The sequence below is a fragment of the Heptranchias perlo genome, chromosome 18, assembly GCF_035084215.1.
Source record: "Heptranchias perlo isolate sHepPer1 chromosome 18, sHepPer1.hap1, whole genome shotgun sequence".
In the NCBI taxonomy this organism is placed as follows: Eukaryota; Metazoa; Chordata; class Chondrichthyes; order Hexanchiformes; family Hexanchidae; genus Heptranchias; species Heptranchias perlo.
Genome location: NC_090342.1, coordinates 7408805 through 7425318, shown reverse-complemented (window position 1 = coordinate 7425318; position 16514 = coordinate 7408805). Strand labels below are relative to the sequence as shown.

At 43.8% G+C, this 16514-nt stretch overlaps 1 protein-coding gene across 3 annotated transcripts in view; it reads right to left on the bottom strand.

The window, feature by feature from the left end:
* tmtc3 (transmembrane O-mannosyltransferase targeting cadherins 3) overlaps positions 1 to 16514 on the bottom strand; it is a 58401-nt gene that overhangs the window by 25757 nt on the left and 16130 nt on the right. For all 3 annotated transcript variants that reach the window (XM_067999311.1, XM_067999310.1, XM_067999313.1), the window contains 6 exons: positions 15961 to 16179; positions 14066 to 14165; positions 10464 to 10579; positions 8267 to 8439; positions 4132 to 4384; positions 61 to 209 (listed from right to left, as the gene is read on the bottom strand). In XM_067999311.1, coding sequence (XP_067855412.1) covers positions 61 to 209; positions 4132 to 4384; positions 8267 to 8439; positions 10464 to 10579; positions 14066 to 14165; positions 15961 to 16179 — 1010 coding nt within the window. The remainder of the gene's footprint in view (positions 1 to 60; positions 210 to 4131; positions 4385 to 8266; positions 8440 to 10463; positions 10580 to 14065; positions 14166 to 15960; positions 16180 to 16514) is intronic.

Sequence of the window (16514 nt, the reverse complement as noted above, 5' to 3'; positions counted from 1 at the left end):
CATTTTGTGCACTGTAAAGTCAAGTTGAAGCTTTAAGGATTAAACATGATTATACAATACCGTGCTCCTGCTATCTTTGTCCATCCATGGGCAACCAGCAAACAAAATCCCATACTCGGTACATACAGCACCCGCTCTGCTACCACAAAACCAACAGGGAAGAACAGGTTTGATGCCGGAATGAATGGCAACACCATGAAAGAAAGTGCCTAGAAAGAGAGAGCAATGTTTGAGCCACATGACTCATTCCTAAAATGTATAATTAGAAGTCAAACAACCACCATCATTTATAGAGGCCTTCAACAAACAAAAAGTCTCTTGGTACGTTAGAGAGAGCGAGCGAATGGAAGCTGAGCCACGGAGGGGAGGCCGATAGCTTGTTTTAAAGGAAGTTTTTGAGGGAGGAGAGAGAAGTGGAGAGGCGGAAAGGCTTGGCGAGGAAATTCCAGAGAGTTAGAAAATTTTTCTCCTGTATTTCCGCACAGTGTCCAGAATCAATTCACAAAACGAGCTGCAGGCGGGCGGGGGGGTGGGGTTACCGAGTCGCAAACAGCGGGGGGTCAACGAGCCGCAAATGGCGGGGGGGGGGGGGGTTCACCGAGGCGCCGCAAACGGCAGGGGGGGGCGTCGGTTACCGAGCCACGAACGGCCGGGGGGGGGGGGGGGGGGTGGTCACCGAGCTACAAACAGCAGGGGGGGCGGGGGGGTCACCAAGCCATTCACAGAGTCAATATCAGACAACACGTGAGTCAGACTGCTGTGCAATTCAACAAATGTTGCGCACGTATAGACCCAATTCAACAGGAAAACTTGGCCCAGGTACTTGCTTCCACCTGCTTAATGTTTAACTGAATCAGGCCTCCTTTGTTAAACATAGCAATACCCTTTATGCATCTGTTAAGTCCTTTAGTATCCTCTCTAAGAAGCAGGTACCAGCCGTGGCTCAGTGGGCAGCACTCTCGCCTTGGAGTCAGAAGGTCATGGGTTCAAGTCCCACTCCAGGGATTTGAGCACAAAATCTAGGCCAACACTCCTGTGCAGTACTGAGGGAGTGCTGCACTGTCAGAAGTGCCGTCTTTTGGATGAGACGCTAAACCGAGGCCCCGTCTGCCCTCTCAGGTGGACATAAAAGATCCCATAGCACTAATTAGAAGAACATAGGAGTTCTCACCGATGCCCTGGCCAATATTTATCCCTCAACCATCACTAAAAAACAGATTATCTGGTCATTATCACATTGCTGTTTGCGGGACCTTGCTGTGTGCAAATTGGCTACTCTATTTCCTACATTACAACAGTGACTAAAGTACTTCATTGGCTGTAAAGCACTTTGGGACTTCCTGAAGTGGAGAAAGGTGCTTTATAAATGCAACTCTTTCTTTTTTTACCCCACAGTAATATTAATTTATTGTTCATTTGAAAGAGAATCATAGAAAGGTTACAGCACGGAAGGAGGCCTTTCAGCCCATCGAGTCCCTGCCGGCTCTCTGCAAGAGCAATCCAGCTGGTCCCATTCCCCTGCCCTAACCCCGTAGCCCTGCAAATTTTTTCCCTTCTACTTTGACAATTCCCTTTTGAAAGCCACAATTGAATCTGCCTCCACCACCCCCTCAGGCAGTGCATTCCACTCGCTGTGTAAAAATGTTCTTCCTCATGTCGCCTTTGGTCCTTTTGCTAATCACCTATGTCCTCTGGTTTTTGACCCCTCTGCCAATGAACAGTTTCTCTCTATCTGCTCTGTCTAGACCCTTCATGATTTTGAACATTTCCATCAAATCTCCTCTCAACCTTCTCTGCTCTAAAGGAGAACAACTCCAGTCTATCCATGTAACTGAAGTCCTTCATCCCTGGAATCATTCTAGTAAATCTCTTCTGCACCCTCTCTAAGGCCTTCACATCCTTCCTAAAGTATGGTGCTCAGAACTGGCATTTATATAAACACCTTTCATGATCTCAGGACGTCCCAAAGTGCTTTACATCCAAAGAAGTATCTTTGAAGTGTAGTCACTGTTGCAATGTAGAAAAAGCTTTGAAATTCAGGGAATGCAGTCAGATATAGATCAAAGTTTCTTGTATCTTGTCCCAACAACGTACCTTAACCTGAACTTCAGAAGGCTTATCCTTTGTTCACAAGCGTAAATGCTCCCATTTTCGTTAGAAATCATTTTTATGGACCCTGAGAGACTTGGGTTATACTGTGAAAACTAAATCCAGCTGGCCTATCACCCCACTCCTCCGTCCTCACTGACCTACACTGCCACCCCGTCCCTCTAAAGCTCTGCTGCTCGTTTTTAAACCTCTCCAGGCCTTGCAACGCTCCATCTCCACGACCTCCTCTAGCCTTCCGGGACAGGCTGCTGGCTTGTGCTGTGGACACTGATTTTCTGAATTTACTCAAGCAAGCGCTGGGCCTGTTTGTGGCTGGGGCAGAGATCACCTTGTACAAAAAGTAGGTAATGCATAAAATTATCAGGGCCAAAGTGACCTCCTGAACTAATTTCGATCGTCTTAGGGAATCGGAGAGGAATTTCCCAGATTTTTCTCCCAAATTGGCCTGGGTTTTTAATTTGTTTTTTCCGCCTCTCCCAGGAGATCACATGGTTTCGGGTGGGGGGGGAAAAAAGGCATTGCATTTGTGTGGGACAGGCTGGATGGATCAGAGGGTCTTTTCCTGTCCATTATTGTTCGTATGTCCCTTCTCCTTTTGCCTCGCTGTTGGGTGGGGGGGGGCCTGTAGTAGCATACTCTCTGGAATTCCTTACCTAAACCCCAACACTCCACCTCGTTCTCCTCCTTTAAAAACCCCTTTACTGGTTTGGAATGCGATTAGCAAGCAATTATTCTGCAAAGTGCTTTGGGACCTTTTTATTGTTGGTGCTAAAAGCTCCTTTAGAAATGGAAGCTGTTATTGAAACTGGTTCACAGTGACAGGAAAGTTACAGTTTAAATGTAGTCTTAGGGAGATATTACCTGTGGAGAAGGTGCAGAGGAGCTTTACCAAAATGGTACCAGGGATGAGGGACTTCAGTTACCTGGGGAGACTGGAGAAACTGGGAATGTTCTCCTTAGAGCAGAGAAGGTTAAGGGGAGATTTAACAGAGATGTTCAAAATCATAAATGGTTTTGATAGAGTAAATAAGGAGAAACTGCTTCCAGTGGCAGGTGGGTCAGTAACCAGAGGACACAGATTTAAGGTAATTGGCAAAAGAACCAGACGGTTGATGAGGAGAACATTACGCAGCGAGTTATGATGATCTGGAATGCACTGCCTGAAAGGGTGGTGGAAGCAGATTCAATAGTAACTTTCAAAAGGGAATTGGATAAACACATGAAGGGGAGAAAATTGCAGGGCTATGGGGAAAGAGCAGGGGAGCAGCACTAATTGGATAGCACTTTCAAACAGCCAGCATAGACACGATGGGCCTAATGGCCTACTTCTGTGCTGTAAGATTCTATGATTCTAAGTATTATTTTAAAAAATGATGAAAGTGTTTGTATAAACTCACTAGAGAGGAGTCCATTTACACATTTAGAAGGGTTCTATGGAGCGGTTAGTAAATGCTTTGAAAAAACTTTAGTAGAAAAACTGCTTAGGTAATATATAAAATTGTTTTATGTGTCAATCTGTCCACACATCATAAGAATGGATAAATAACCCAAATGTACAGACAATGCAATTAAAAAAAAAACATATCTAGCAAAATAGCAGCATACCTGAATCTTTAGAATGAAAATCATTTTGCAACAATCATACAGCACAGAAGGAGGCCAGTCAGCCCATCATGCCTGTGCCAGCTCTTTGAAAGAGCTAGCCAATTAGTCCCACTGCCCTGCTCTTTCCCCGTAGCCCTGAAAAGTTTTCCTTTTTAAGTATTTATCCAATTCCCTTTTGAAAGTTACTATTGAATCTGCTTCCACCACCCTTTCAGGCAGCGCATTCCAGATCGTCACAACTCGCTGCGTTAAAAAAAAATCTCATCTCCCCCTCTGGTTCTTTTGCCAATTATCGAAGATCTGTGTCCTCCGGTTACTGACCCACCTGCCAGTTTCTCCTTATTTGCTCTATCAAAAAACCCCTCATATTATACAGTAAATTATACAATTAGTAGGCTACTCCTGTCCAGCTCTTACCATTATTACAGCTCGGGATGATTCTCCAGGATAGCGAAGACTATAAAGTATCAGCAGTCCCAATAAAAAGTAGAAAATGACTGTAGCGAGGTTTCGAATATCCAAGAACGATTCTACTAGCGGGATAGTGCCCATTGTCCAATCGCAGCACAATTCAGACGGATTCAGGAGGAGCCAGCCGTTCAAGGGCAAGAGATAGTTGAAAGTGAGCTGCCTTGCAGGGCTCGGGCTGACAGCTGCTGGATTATCAAACCTGTGACAGCAAATTCAATTATTACCAAACTTTAAAAAAAAACTTGTATCCATATAGTGCCTTATCATAGCTCTTTGAAGCAGTCCACGTACAATCACATAGAATTACTTAGAATTTACAGCACAGAGCAGGCCATTCGGCCCAACTGATCTATGCCAGTGTTTATGCTCCACACGCGCCTCCTCCCACCCGACTTCATCTCACCCTATCAGCATATCCTTCTATTCCTTTCTCCCTCGTGTTTCTCTAGCTCCCCCTTAAATACCTCTTTGCTATTCGCCTCAATTCCTCCTATGATAGCGGATACCACATTCTTACCACTCTCTGGGTAAAGAAGTCTCTCCTGAATTCTCTACTGAATTTATAGGTGTAAACAATTTTACAACACCAAGTTATAGTCCAACAATTTTATTTTTAATCCCACAAGCTTTCGGAGGCTTCCTCCTTCCTCAGGTGAACGGTGTGGAATTTATAGGTGATTGATTATCTTATATTTATGGCCCCTAGTATTGGTCTCCCCCATAAGTAGAAACATCTTCTCTATGTCTACCCTATCAATCCCCCTCATAATTATAAAGGCTAATCGAATACAAATTTAACCCTGTGGACCATTCACCTGGCAAGGTATATAGAAAAGGCAGGTCGCATTTATTCAAGTCAGCCCTTAGCCTTCTCTTTTCTACAGAAAAGAGCCCCAGCATTTCCTGATAAGTGTATCCTCTCAGTTCTGGTATCATCCTTGTAAATCTTTTATCCTTTTCATAATATGGAGGTCAGAACTGTACATAGTACTCTTAAATTACTTTGAAGCATTCATCAAATTCAATGACTTGCTTTGTAGTACAAAGTACCAATAGTGGTGCAATGAATGACCTAATCTTTTTTTTGGCTGTGTTGGTTGAACGAAAAATGTTGGCCAGGACACCAGAGGAACTGGCTGCTCTCTTCAAATGGTGCCATGGGATATTTTGGCAACCACTTGAACAGGCAGGTCAAGCCTGGATTTAGCGTCTCATCCAAACAATGGCCCCTCTAATAACACAGCGCTCCCTCAGTACTGCACTTGATTATCAGCCTAGAGTGGGGCTTGAACCCACAACTTTCTGATTCAGAAACGCGAGCACTGGCAATCGAGCCAAGCTGACAAAAAGATTAAGATTGCACTGTACGATAGTATGTTTAAAATATTAAAAATACTTTGGGGTGTTACAGGCTGTTAGGCATGCTTCAAAGTAATAAAAACGCAATTACATTTATAACCTTCCTAACTTTTATTTTGCGAATTTCAGTCCGAGCAGACTGCGAGTTAACAGCTTGCAAAAATGTGTGCGCTGGTTTCAGCTGGCTTCCCATCGGCCCATGTTCAGCAATTTGAAGGCACCATTGCTTTGTGAGCTGTACTATTTGAAAAATCTAGAACACCACCTACTGACCAAACAAGCATAACTTTCAAACCGGTTTTCCCTTCCTTCATAAAGAAGCTCAAGTCCTTTTCTAAACACCCTTATGGTCTTTAAAACCATGGAAAATGGTTATATGTTTTATTTTAAATTTTTTAATGTATTAGTGGATCTCCCATGGTGTGGCTCTTGATAAATCATAGGGTACACTGTTTTATAATGGTAATACAAAATGCAAGTTATATACAAGTATATAAGTATAAGGTTGCAGGTTCATGCCCCAGAGACTTGAGCACAAAATCTAGGCTTGACTCTCCAGTGCAGTACTGAGGGAGTGCTGCACTGTCAGAGGTGCTGTCTTTCGGATGAGATGTTAAATCGAGGCCTCGTCTGCCCTCTCAGGTGGACGTAAAAGATCCCATGGCACTATTCGAAGAGAAGGGGAGTTCTCCCCAATGGCCTGGCCAATACCTATCCCTCAACCAACATCACTAAAACATTATCTATCGCTGTTTGTGGAACCTTGCTGTGCGCAAATTGGCTGCCTTGTTTCCTACATTACAACAGTCACTTCAAAGAAAAATCCAAGTTTCTCTTTAACACATACTATAAATTTAACCTCAATGCCGGAAAGGTTGTAATAGAATATATATTTCCAATACACTAATGGTTAAAATCAATTGGAAAACCCTGAAACTTTGAATAGCTAAACTACAAACGACCCTGGTCAAACAGGATGCCTCACTTCATCAATGCACTCAATTTAGTGATCTGACCGAGAATGACTGGAACTCATGCAACTGATGCACACGCGTGACACCCAGTTCTGGAACTTGCAACGAGCACCTCCTGGTTGATAAAGTAGCAAACAACAGATCCTATACTGCACTGTCACAAGGTCTGCTTTAAGTTAGGAACAGGAGTAGGCCATTCAGCCCTCAAGCCTGTCTGCCAGTCAACAACTGTATATTAACACCATCTACCCGCCTTGATCCCAGAACCCCGAATTCCCTAACCTATCAAAAAGCTGTCAATCTCAGTTTTGACATTTTCAATTGACCTCCAGCCATAGCTATTTTTTTGGGGGGGGGGTCCAGATTTCCACTACCCTGTGTGTGAAGAAGTGCTTCCTGACATCACCCCTGAACGGCCTAGCTCTAATTTTAAGGTTATGCCCCCATGTTCTGAACTCTCCCACCAGAGGAAATAGTTTCTCTCTATCTACCCTATTGAATCTTTAATCATCTTAAACACCTCAATTAGATCACCCCTCCTCTCTCTGGATAAGTTTCTCTTCGCCTGGATTTGGAAATGTCAACACGTAAAGCGAAACGCTGCAAGTGTGCCCGTCAGCAGCACGTATTGTAAAATGGCGGGGCTTGCCGCACCAGTGGTCCGTCCATTAACAGTTCCCCACTGCTAGCGCGCGATCAGATAGTGACCCCGTTCATTTCAATTGAACTTAGAAACATGATGCTAAAGTGTATCTGTTTATTGATATAGCAGGGTATAAATTACGACTGGCACTGTCGTCATATGAATACGAATTCCTCTCTGAAATTTTAACAACTTGCATTTATACAACTCCTTTAACATAATAAAATGTCCCAAGGTGCGGGCTTAACACAGACGTGTACATGAAAATAGCACAGAGGGGAATTTGATATGAGCGTGTTAAGCATCATACGAGCAGAGGGGAATTTGATATGAGCGTGTTAAGCATCATACGAGCAGAGGGGAATTTGATATGAGCGTGTTAAGCATCATACGAGCAGAGGGGAATTTGATATGAGCATGTTAAGCATCATACGAGCAGAGGGGAATTTGATATGAGCGTGTTAAGCATCATACGAGCAGAGGGGAATTTGATATGAGCATGTTAAGCATCATACGAGCAGAGGGGAATTTGATATGAGCGTGTTAAGCATCATACGAGCAGAGGGGAATTTGATATGAGCATGTTAAGCATCATACGAGCACAGCGCTGATCAGAATTTCTACCCCTATGCCTGCAGTTACAAATAGAACTTTTCCCAAACTGTCCTCAATGACCACAGGAAACATATTTTAAGTTTAGGTTTGAACAGAGTCTTCAGGAAAGCACTGGGCATTTAAGTAGCGAATGTTTTACAGATGAAAATTACATAGAATTTTTACAGGCCATTCAGCCCAACTGGTACATGCTGGTGTTTACGCTCCACACGAGCCTCCTCCCACCTCTACTTCATCTCACCCTATCAGCATAACCATCTGTTCCTTTCTCCCTCATGTTTTTAATCTAAGCTTCCCCTTAAAAGTATCTATGCTATTCGCCTCAACCACTCCCTGTGGTAGCGGGTTCCACATTCTTACCACTCGCTGGGTAAAGGAGTTTCTCCGGATTTCCTTATTGGGTTTATTAGTGACTATCTTATATTTATGGCCCCTAGTTTTGGACTCTTATCACCAGTCATGTCAAGTTATTAAGCCAAACACGTTTTACCTGGTGAAAACTGGCAGCTGGGACTGAATGACCTGAACTCGGATAATGACGAGCAGAAGAGTGCTGAGCATCAAAAAAATAAGTTTGATTAAAGTCTGGAGCACCCACGATGGCAGATTACCCTTCCCTCGCACCAAGTGTATCACAATCTCCCCCAGAACGTGCAGAGTGAACTGTAAGAAAGACAAACAGGCACAGTTTCAAGAGAACTTCAGGCATAGTTTCAAGAGAACTTCATTCAGTGGTCGCAACTCTAAACTGTTCAGAAAAAAAGGCCAGAGAATTAATCGGGACGAATCTTGCTGGAAAAGTAATGGCGTGTTAACAACACACGCCGGTATTAACGTGCCAATCGGCCAGCAAGGTCAGGGGGTTGAGAGATACGCCGTGAGTTGCGAATCTCCAGAATTGCCGGTTGATCTACGCTGCTTCGCACAAACGGCATCTCACCCTCAACCTCCCCGTTAATTTTTTTAAAGAACTTGCTGGGATTGCACATTAATTACGCGTTAAACTTACCACAGAAAGTTAGGGTTGGCGATTGAGAGCGCAAGTACCCTTTTAACGAGTGATAATTGTCAATGCGATGCCAATCAACCTCTCCGGGTGCGCCCTTGCCATGCCATTATCAGCTCAGCAAGTTACGGCGCCAAAACTTTTCAATCTGAAGGGCGCAGGAAGAAGTCTAACGTGGCACACCGCAAGATGCCCCACTCCAGCAAGATTCAGCCCAACACGCATTCATTGCTTGGCAGTTCCACACTAATTGTAAAGGACACGGCTCAGTGAACATTTATTTCTTTACAAATGTATTATGTTACTTTAAAATGACAAGCTTCCCAAAACGAAGCCGAATTTAGAGACCGTTCACCTTTAACACCATCTGTAAACAGTCTTAAGATTGATATATACACATTTAATCTCGTCTATAAGTGATGCCCTCTATCTCAGCGAAGCTCTAAATATATAGCGGAAACTGCCTGCAACTCAGCAATTTCGACTTGGAAAGATCACAGCTAAAGGTAGAGAGAAAAGTCGCTGGTAAAGTGAAGTGGACTGTTCAGAGCTACCAGTGGAGACGGCAGCCTGAATTTTTCCCCCAAGTCCGAGCCGGTGGCGAGGTTCCTCGACCGCCGTTGGGCCGTTTTTGGAAAATCACGGGAGAGGTGCCTCAATGCCGGACCAGGCCCCGGGAAGTTTATCGCAGTGTCTCCCCGAAATTCTTGGGTCTCTGTGCTGCCGCTGGAAGTGTGGCAGAGCAGAGATCTGTCCACCTGCAGCCAGAGACATCGACTCTGTCCCAAATCATAGGGATAGGGGTCGTTCCCATAATCGGGGCAGGCAGCCTGCCTACTGCAGGGGCACATCAGGGGTGCCCACCCCGTCGTGCTGGCAGAGCTTGGAGCGGTACGCTGCCACTCCAAGAGGATTGTAAACAATTTTACAACACCAAGTTATAGCCCAGCGATTTTATTTGAGGAAGGAGGGAAGCCTCCGAAAGCTTGTGAATTTCAAATAAAATTGCTGGACTATAACTTGGTGTTGTAAAATTGTTTACAATTGTCGACCCCAGTCCATCACCGGCATCTCCACATCATCACTCCAAGAGGAGGCATTCATGACCCAGAAAGGGTCGGAGGAGGAAGTGCCAAAAAAAGACATTTTAATTCTCCCTTTAGGGAGCAAAGTGCCACGCGACGATGGATAATCGATCTGTCGGGATCGATTACTTCAGCTGCTTTTTCATTTCCTGCGGCCCAGGAAGGGACACGTCAACTCACAGCTGGTGTGGGTACTGCTGGGCCTATCGGTGGGTAAAGGGTGGAATTCTGCAGTAGCCCGGGAAAACCCCTTTACGCACACCCCCCCGAACCAGTGCGAAGATTTGTGGAGGGGGGGGGGGGGGGGGGGTGGGAAATGGGCGTAAGACTTGCCGACCATCCTCATCCTCCTCCTCCTCTCCAGACGATAAAAATATTTCTCCTCATCTCCCCTCTGGTTCTTTTGCCAATTATCTTAAATCTGTGTCGTCGGGTTACTGATCCTCCTGCCGGTGGAAACAGTTTCTGCGACGATTCTGTCCTCTAAAACATATATAAAAATGACAAACAGCAGCAGCCCCAACACTAACCACATGGGACTCCACAGCAACCCATTGCCAACAAGGTGAACAATACATTTACGGTATTTTACTTACCCCTTGAGCAACAAAGATTTCATAAACAAAGCATATGCCGATGACCGTTATTCCTTGTTCCTTGCATAAAGTTGCAACAGCAACTAAAATGACAGTGACCACGATAGGTGTCCACACTGTGAGGAGATAAAAAAAATACTTTGTCATTTCATTCTGAGTAATTGGTCCCCCAAGTGCAAACTTTTCTCAAAGTCAATCACCCAGATTTTCAGTAAGGAAAAACAGTCCAGTAAATAAAGGAGTAAGAAATAAGAAAGAACTTGCATTTATATAGTGCCTTTCACAACCTCAGGATGTTCCAAAGTGCTTTACAGCCAATGAAGTGCTTGTGATGTGTAGTCACTGTTGTAACGTAGGAAACGCGGCAGCCAATTTGCGCACAGCAAGGACCCACAAACAGAATAGAGATAAATGACCAGATGATCTGCTTTGAGGTTTTGGTTGAGAGATAGATATTGGACAGGACACCGGGGAGAACTCCGTCTTTTGGATTAAACTGAGGACCCGCCTGCCCTCTGAGGTGGACTATTCGATGAGGAGCAGGGGACTATGCCCCGGTGTCCTGGGCCAACATTTATCCCTCAACCATCATCACGAGAAAAAGATTATCTGGTCATTATCACATTGCTGTTTGTGGGATCTAGCTGTGCGCACATTGGCTGTTGCATTTCCTACATTACAACAGTGACTACACTTCAAAAAAGTACTTCATTGGCTGTAAAGCGCTTTGGGATGTGCTGAGGTTGTGAAAAGCGCTATAGAAATGCAAAGCTTACCTTCTTTCGGAGGGACTAGGCTTGGAGGTATTTAGAAACCAGGATGAGGATTTTCAATTGAACGCAGCATGGAGGTTGACGAGGACAAGGGATAGAAGAGCGAAACTTAGCGTGGGAAAGGATAGAGTCGGCGGAGTTGGAGCTTATCTGACGTTGGAATTCAGGAGGCCAATGAGCAAAGTGTTGGAAAGATTGAGCGTGGAGGTGAGAAAGGCACAGGTATGGATTTTTAGAGACAGCATAGTGAGGTAAAGGCAGAGGTGGAAATACAGGGTCTTGGTGATGAAATATGCGCTGCGGGTTTATCAGAAGATATGAAAATTTTTAGTAGAAAAGTACCTTAATGGAAAGTGAACCATAAAATTATCGCAAATAACTTGATAAGTATTTTTATCTGCTGACTGTGAGCCAGTGACCTAACAGGGTTAGTAGTGCTGTTTAGGCTGTGTAACATGACAGAATTTGATTAGCAGCGAACATCCTGTATTAATTAAAATTTCTCACCTAAAATGTTCTCTTTTTGAATGATGAGCTCAATGCTGTCATAGTAGGTACAGCACACTGTGCTTATGCCGGTTCTTTGAAAGAGCTATCCAATTAGTCCCACTCCCCTGTTCTTTCCCCATTGCCTTATAAATTTTTTCCCTTCAAGTATTTATCCCGTTCCCTTTTGAAAGTTTCTACCTTTCAGGCAGTGCATTCCAGATCATTACAACTCGCTGCATAAAAAAATGTTTCCTCATGTCACCTCTGGCTCTTTTGACGATCACCTTAAATCTTTGTCCTCTGGTTACTGACCCTTCTGCCACTGGAAACAGTTTCTCCTTATTTACTCTTATCAAAACCGTTCATAATTTTGAACACCTCTATCAAATCTCCCCATAGCCTTCTCTGTTGTAAGGAGAACCACCCCATCTTCTCCAGTCTCTCCACATAACTGAAGTCCCTCATCCCTGGCACCCTCTCTAAGGCCTTGACATCTTTCCTAAAGTGTGGTGTTCAGAATTGAACACAATACTCCAGCTGAGGCCTAAGTAGGTGTTTTATAAAGGTTTAGCATACCTTCCTTGCTTTTATACTCTATGTCTATATTAATTAGGCCCAGGATCCCATATGCCTTTTTAACAGCCTTCTCAACTTGCCCTGCCACCTTCAAAGATTTGTGCATGTACACCCCCAGTTCTCTCTGTTCTTGCACTCCCTTTAAAATTGTACCATTTAGTTTATATTGCCTCTCCTCATTCTTTCTACCAAAATGTATCACTTCACACTTCTCTGCATTAAATTTCATCTGCCATGTGTCTGCCCGTTTCACCAGTCTATCTCTGTCTGCCTGAAGTCTGTTACTATCCTCCACATTGTTCACTACATTTCTGAGTTTCGTGTCATCTGCAAACTTTGAAATTATACCCTCTTTACTCAAGTCCAGGTCATTAACATGTATCAAAAAGAGCAGTGGTCCTAATACTGACCCCCTGGGGAACACCACTGTACACTTCTGGAAACCACCACTACTCTTTGCTTTCTGTCCCCTAGCCAATTTTGTATCCACGTTGCCACTGTCCCTTTAATCCCATGGGCTTTAATTTTGCTAACAAGTCTGTTATGTGGTATTTTATCAAATGCCTTTTGAAAGTCCATGTACACAACATCAACCCTCTCTGTCAGCACACAAATCCAGATGAGTTTTGCTTTCTTTTTTTTAGAAAAAATACTGCCTCCCCCCCCATCATTTTAAGATTCTCACTTGCAAAGGGTTTCTCAGCTCAGCGACTATCTTATACTTAAGGCCCCTAGTTTTGGACTCCCCCACATCAAGTCGCAAACTTTTACTGGAGCATAAACATGCAGCTAAATGATGAACCGAGTCATACACATCAAGTTGCAAGCTTCTTTGTTATTATACTCTGGTGTCTAAAGTCAGAGAGAGGCAACGTTTCCATCAATCTCGCTCAGATGGCCAAAGCAAACCACTTCCCTGTGAATACAGCAACCCCTTGCGAATAGGGGGCTAGAATATAAAGGGGAGGAAGTTTTGCTACAGCTATACAAAGCCCTGGACAGACCGCATCTATAGTACTGTGTACAGTTCTGGGCACCACAACTTAGGAAGGATATATTGGCCTTGGAAGGAGTGCAGCGTAGATTCACCAGAATATTACCAGGGCTCCAAGGGTTAAATTATGAGGCGCGATTCCATAAACTAGGCTTGTATTCACTGGAATATAGAAGGTTAAAGGGGTCATTTGATTGAGGTTTTTAGGATTTTGAAAGGAATTGATAGGGTAGATGGAGAGAAACTTTTTCCGCTGATGAGGGAGTCTAAGACAAGGGGACATAACCTTAAAATCAGAGCCAGGCCATTCAGGAGAGAAGTTAGAAAACACTTCTTCACGCAAAGAGTGGTAGAAGTGTGGAAATCTCTCCCACAAAAAGCAGTAGATGCTAGCTCAATTAATCATTTTAAATCTGAGATGGATAGGTTTTAGCTAGCCAAGGGTATTAAGGAATATGGAACCAAGGGAAGTGGATGGAGTTAGGATACAGATCAGCTATGGTCTCATTGAATGGCAGAACAGGCTCGAGGGGCTGAATGGCCTATCCTTGTGCCCATCCTGTTCATTTGTCATTTCAAGGACTAATACAAAAACAATCCGTACTAAGCAAAGCAGCGTTGAAACTGTCTGAATGAGAAAACATGACACTTTTTAACCACCAGCTTTTTGGCGTAAAGAACTGGATCACTAAATTTGCATGAATGAATTTGTGCTCACATTCCAGATACACAGACTTTGGTAGCCATGACAGGTAAGGGAAGTACGTTACCTATTGAATTGTTGGGGCCTTTAGACTTAGTGTACGACAAGAATGCAGCCAAAAAGAAAATGGAGGACAAAAGCTCAGCTCGACCCACGACTCCAGTAACCTATGGTATAAAAAGAGAGAGATGTAAATCTCTATGCAAGACCAACGTTTAATTATTTGAACTGGATTAGGTAGATGGTGTTAGGTTAAAACCTACGGTGGTTATTTACCAAAAGACAGGATTTTGTTAACTTCAGAGAAACTTTTGTTCAATTACTTATCTTCAATATCTTCTATTCAATCATGAGTTTTTAAAAATAATGTGCTCAACAAGATGAGATGGCAGTGGTGGGGAATAGAGCACTTTCCAATTCAGGCACCTAGTGTCAGCATTAAGCACTCCCAGGTCAGGAATAGTACGCCCACATGCAGAGTAAAGGTCTCTCTACTCTGCCTAACAATTTGCTCCCAAACCTCACCCTTGGAAAAGCACCTCCTACTGCACCAGCATGACATTTCTCCCCCCCCCCCCCCCCCCCCCGTTTCCCACACTGGTCATCCCCGGAGCCAGAAGGTCGTGGGTTCAAGTCTCACTCCAGAGACTCGAGTCCCATAATCCAGGCTGGCACTGCGGTGCAGTACTGAGGGAGTGCTGTGCTGTTGGAGGTACCGTCTTTTGGATGAGATGTTAAACCGAGGCCCCCATCTTCCCTCTCAGGTGGACGTAAATGATCCTATGGCACTATTCGAAGAGCAGGGGAGTTCTCTAGTGTCCTGGCCAATATTTATCCCTTAACCATCTAAAAAAAAGATGATCTGGTCATTATCACATTGTTGATGGTAGGATTGTGCTGTGTGTTCCCTACATTACAACAGTGACTGCACTTCAAAAATCCTTCATTGACTATAAAGCACTTTGGTACGCCCTATTCTCATTGGAAGGCTATATTGCTTGGGTAAATCCCCTGGGGGGAGGATTTGCACTGCGGGTTATTGATAGTGAAATCATAAATACTCCTCTTACACATGCATTTATAGCAAACAGTGAAAGTCTTCACTTAAGATGGTTAAGGTCCAAGTTATATAACCATTCAGCTGCATGTTAAATATTTAGCCAGTCACAAGCACCAATCTGAAATGATTGTGTGGTGTGTGACAAAGCACACTGCTAAGCTCTCTTGTGCCACACAGTGGCAAACATTTGGTACTACACACAAATACTGTCATACCATTACTACCATTAGACCAGACTTGTCTATTATTCATTCATCAATTAAGCAGGGACACTCAAAATGGCGAGTGCAGAAATTCACAATACTGAAGCCCAGAACGTTCACCAGAACTAAGTTGACACTTCTGTGCTCCAGAGAAGATATGGTAAGCAGGATCACTTCTGGGATCGAGCTGTGCCCTTCCCCACATGGCCCCGCACAAGCCTCCTAATGGCAGACATGAGCAACATTGGAAGCTCACAAGATAATTAAGAATGAGGGAGGCCATTTGGTCCTTTGTAATTTATCCGTCCAGAAATACCTTATAGCCCCCACCCCCCCACTGTAGCAGCCAATGATTCTTAAATGATTGTAGGGCTTGTTCTTCTACTACTCTGTGTCAAAGTCTGTCCCTTGTGCTGATCACTTTGTGTGAAGAACGTGCTGAAATTAATAATTGAGAGCAGGATACCTTGACTACGGAATTACTGAGGTAGAACATTAATTCTTTTTAATTAAAAATGGAGCAGTAGAGAATGGAGAAGGATCTTTCATTTTATTAATACCTACATTGACTCGCTGTAGGAAGAGAGATTCGAAAACCCAATCGTCTTTTGTGCATCTGACATCAATATGTTTGTGCATGGCACTGCACTGTACTGTACTGCACATTACATACGTACACACATCCAAATCCTTACTTACCGCTTCTGTGTGAATTGGATGAACCGCAAAAAGCAGAGAGGCAATCAGACTGGATCTCTTGTCCAGGAACAGCTGGCATACTTTGAGATAGATTATGCAGACCACTGCATGCAGAACAAGATTCAAGAGGTGGTAGAAAGCAGAATTCAGTTCACTGAAAAGGTAGTTTAATCGAAAAGTGAGCACAGTCAGGGGTCGATATGATTTGTGGCTCCTCTCCTGCGAAGGAAAGCAAACATTGATTTTTAGATTGTCAACTTGAAAATCTACACATGATTAGCTACATTAAAAAAAAATCTTTAATTCTCCATTTAGAAATAGCTTTAAAAATAGAACAGGAATGTGACAAATTGAATGCAGGAGTTGGGATGTCTTGTTGAAGTTGTACAGGGCATTGGTGAGGCCACACTTGGAGTACTGTGTACAGTTCTGGTCACCCTATTATAGAAAGGATATTATTAAACTAGAAAGAGTGCAGAAAAGATTTACTAGGATGCTACCGGGACTTGATGGTTTGACTTACAGGGAGAGGTTAGACAGACTGGGACTTTATT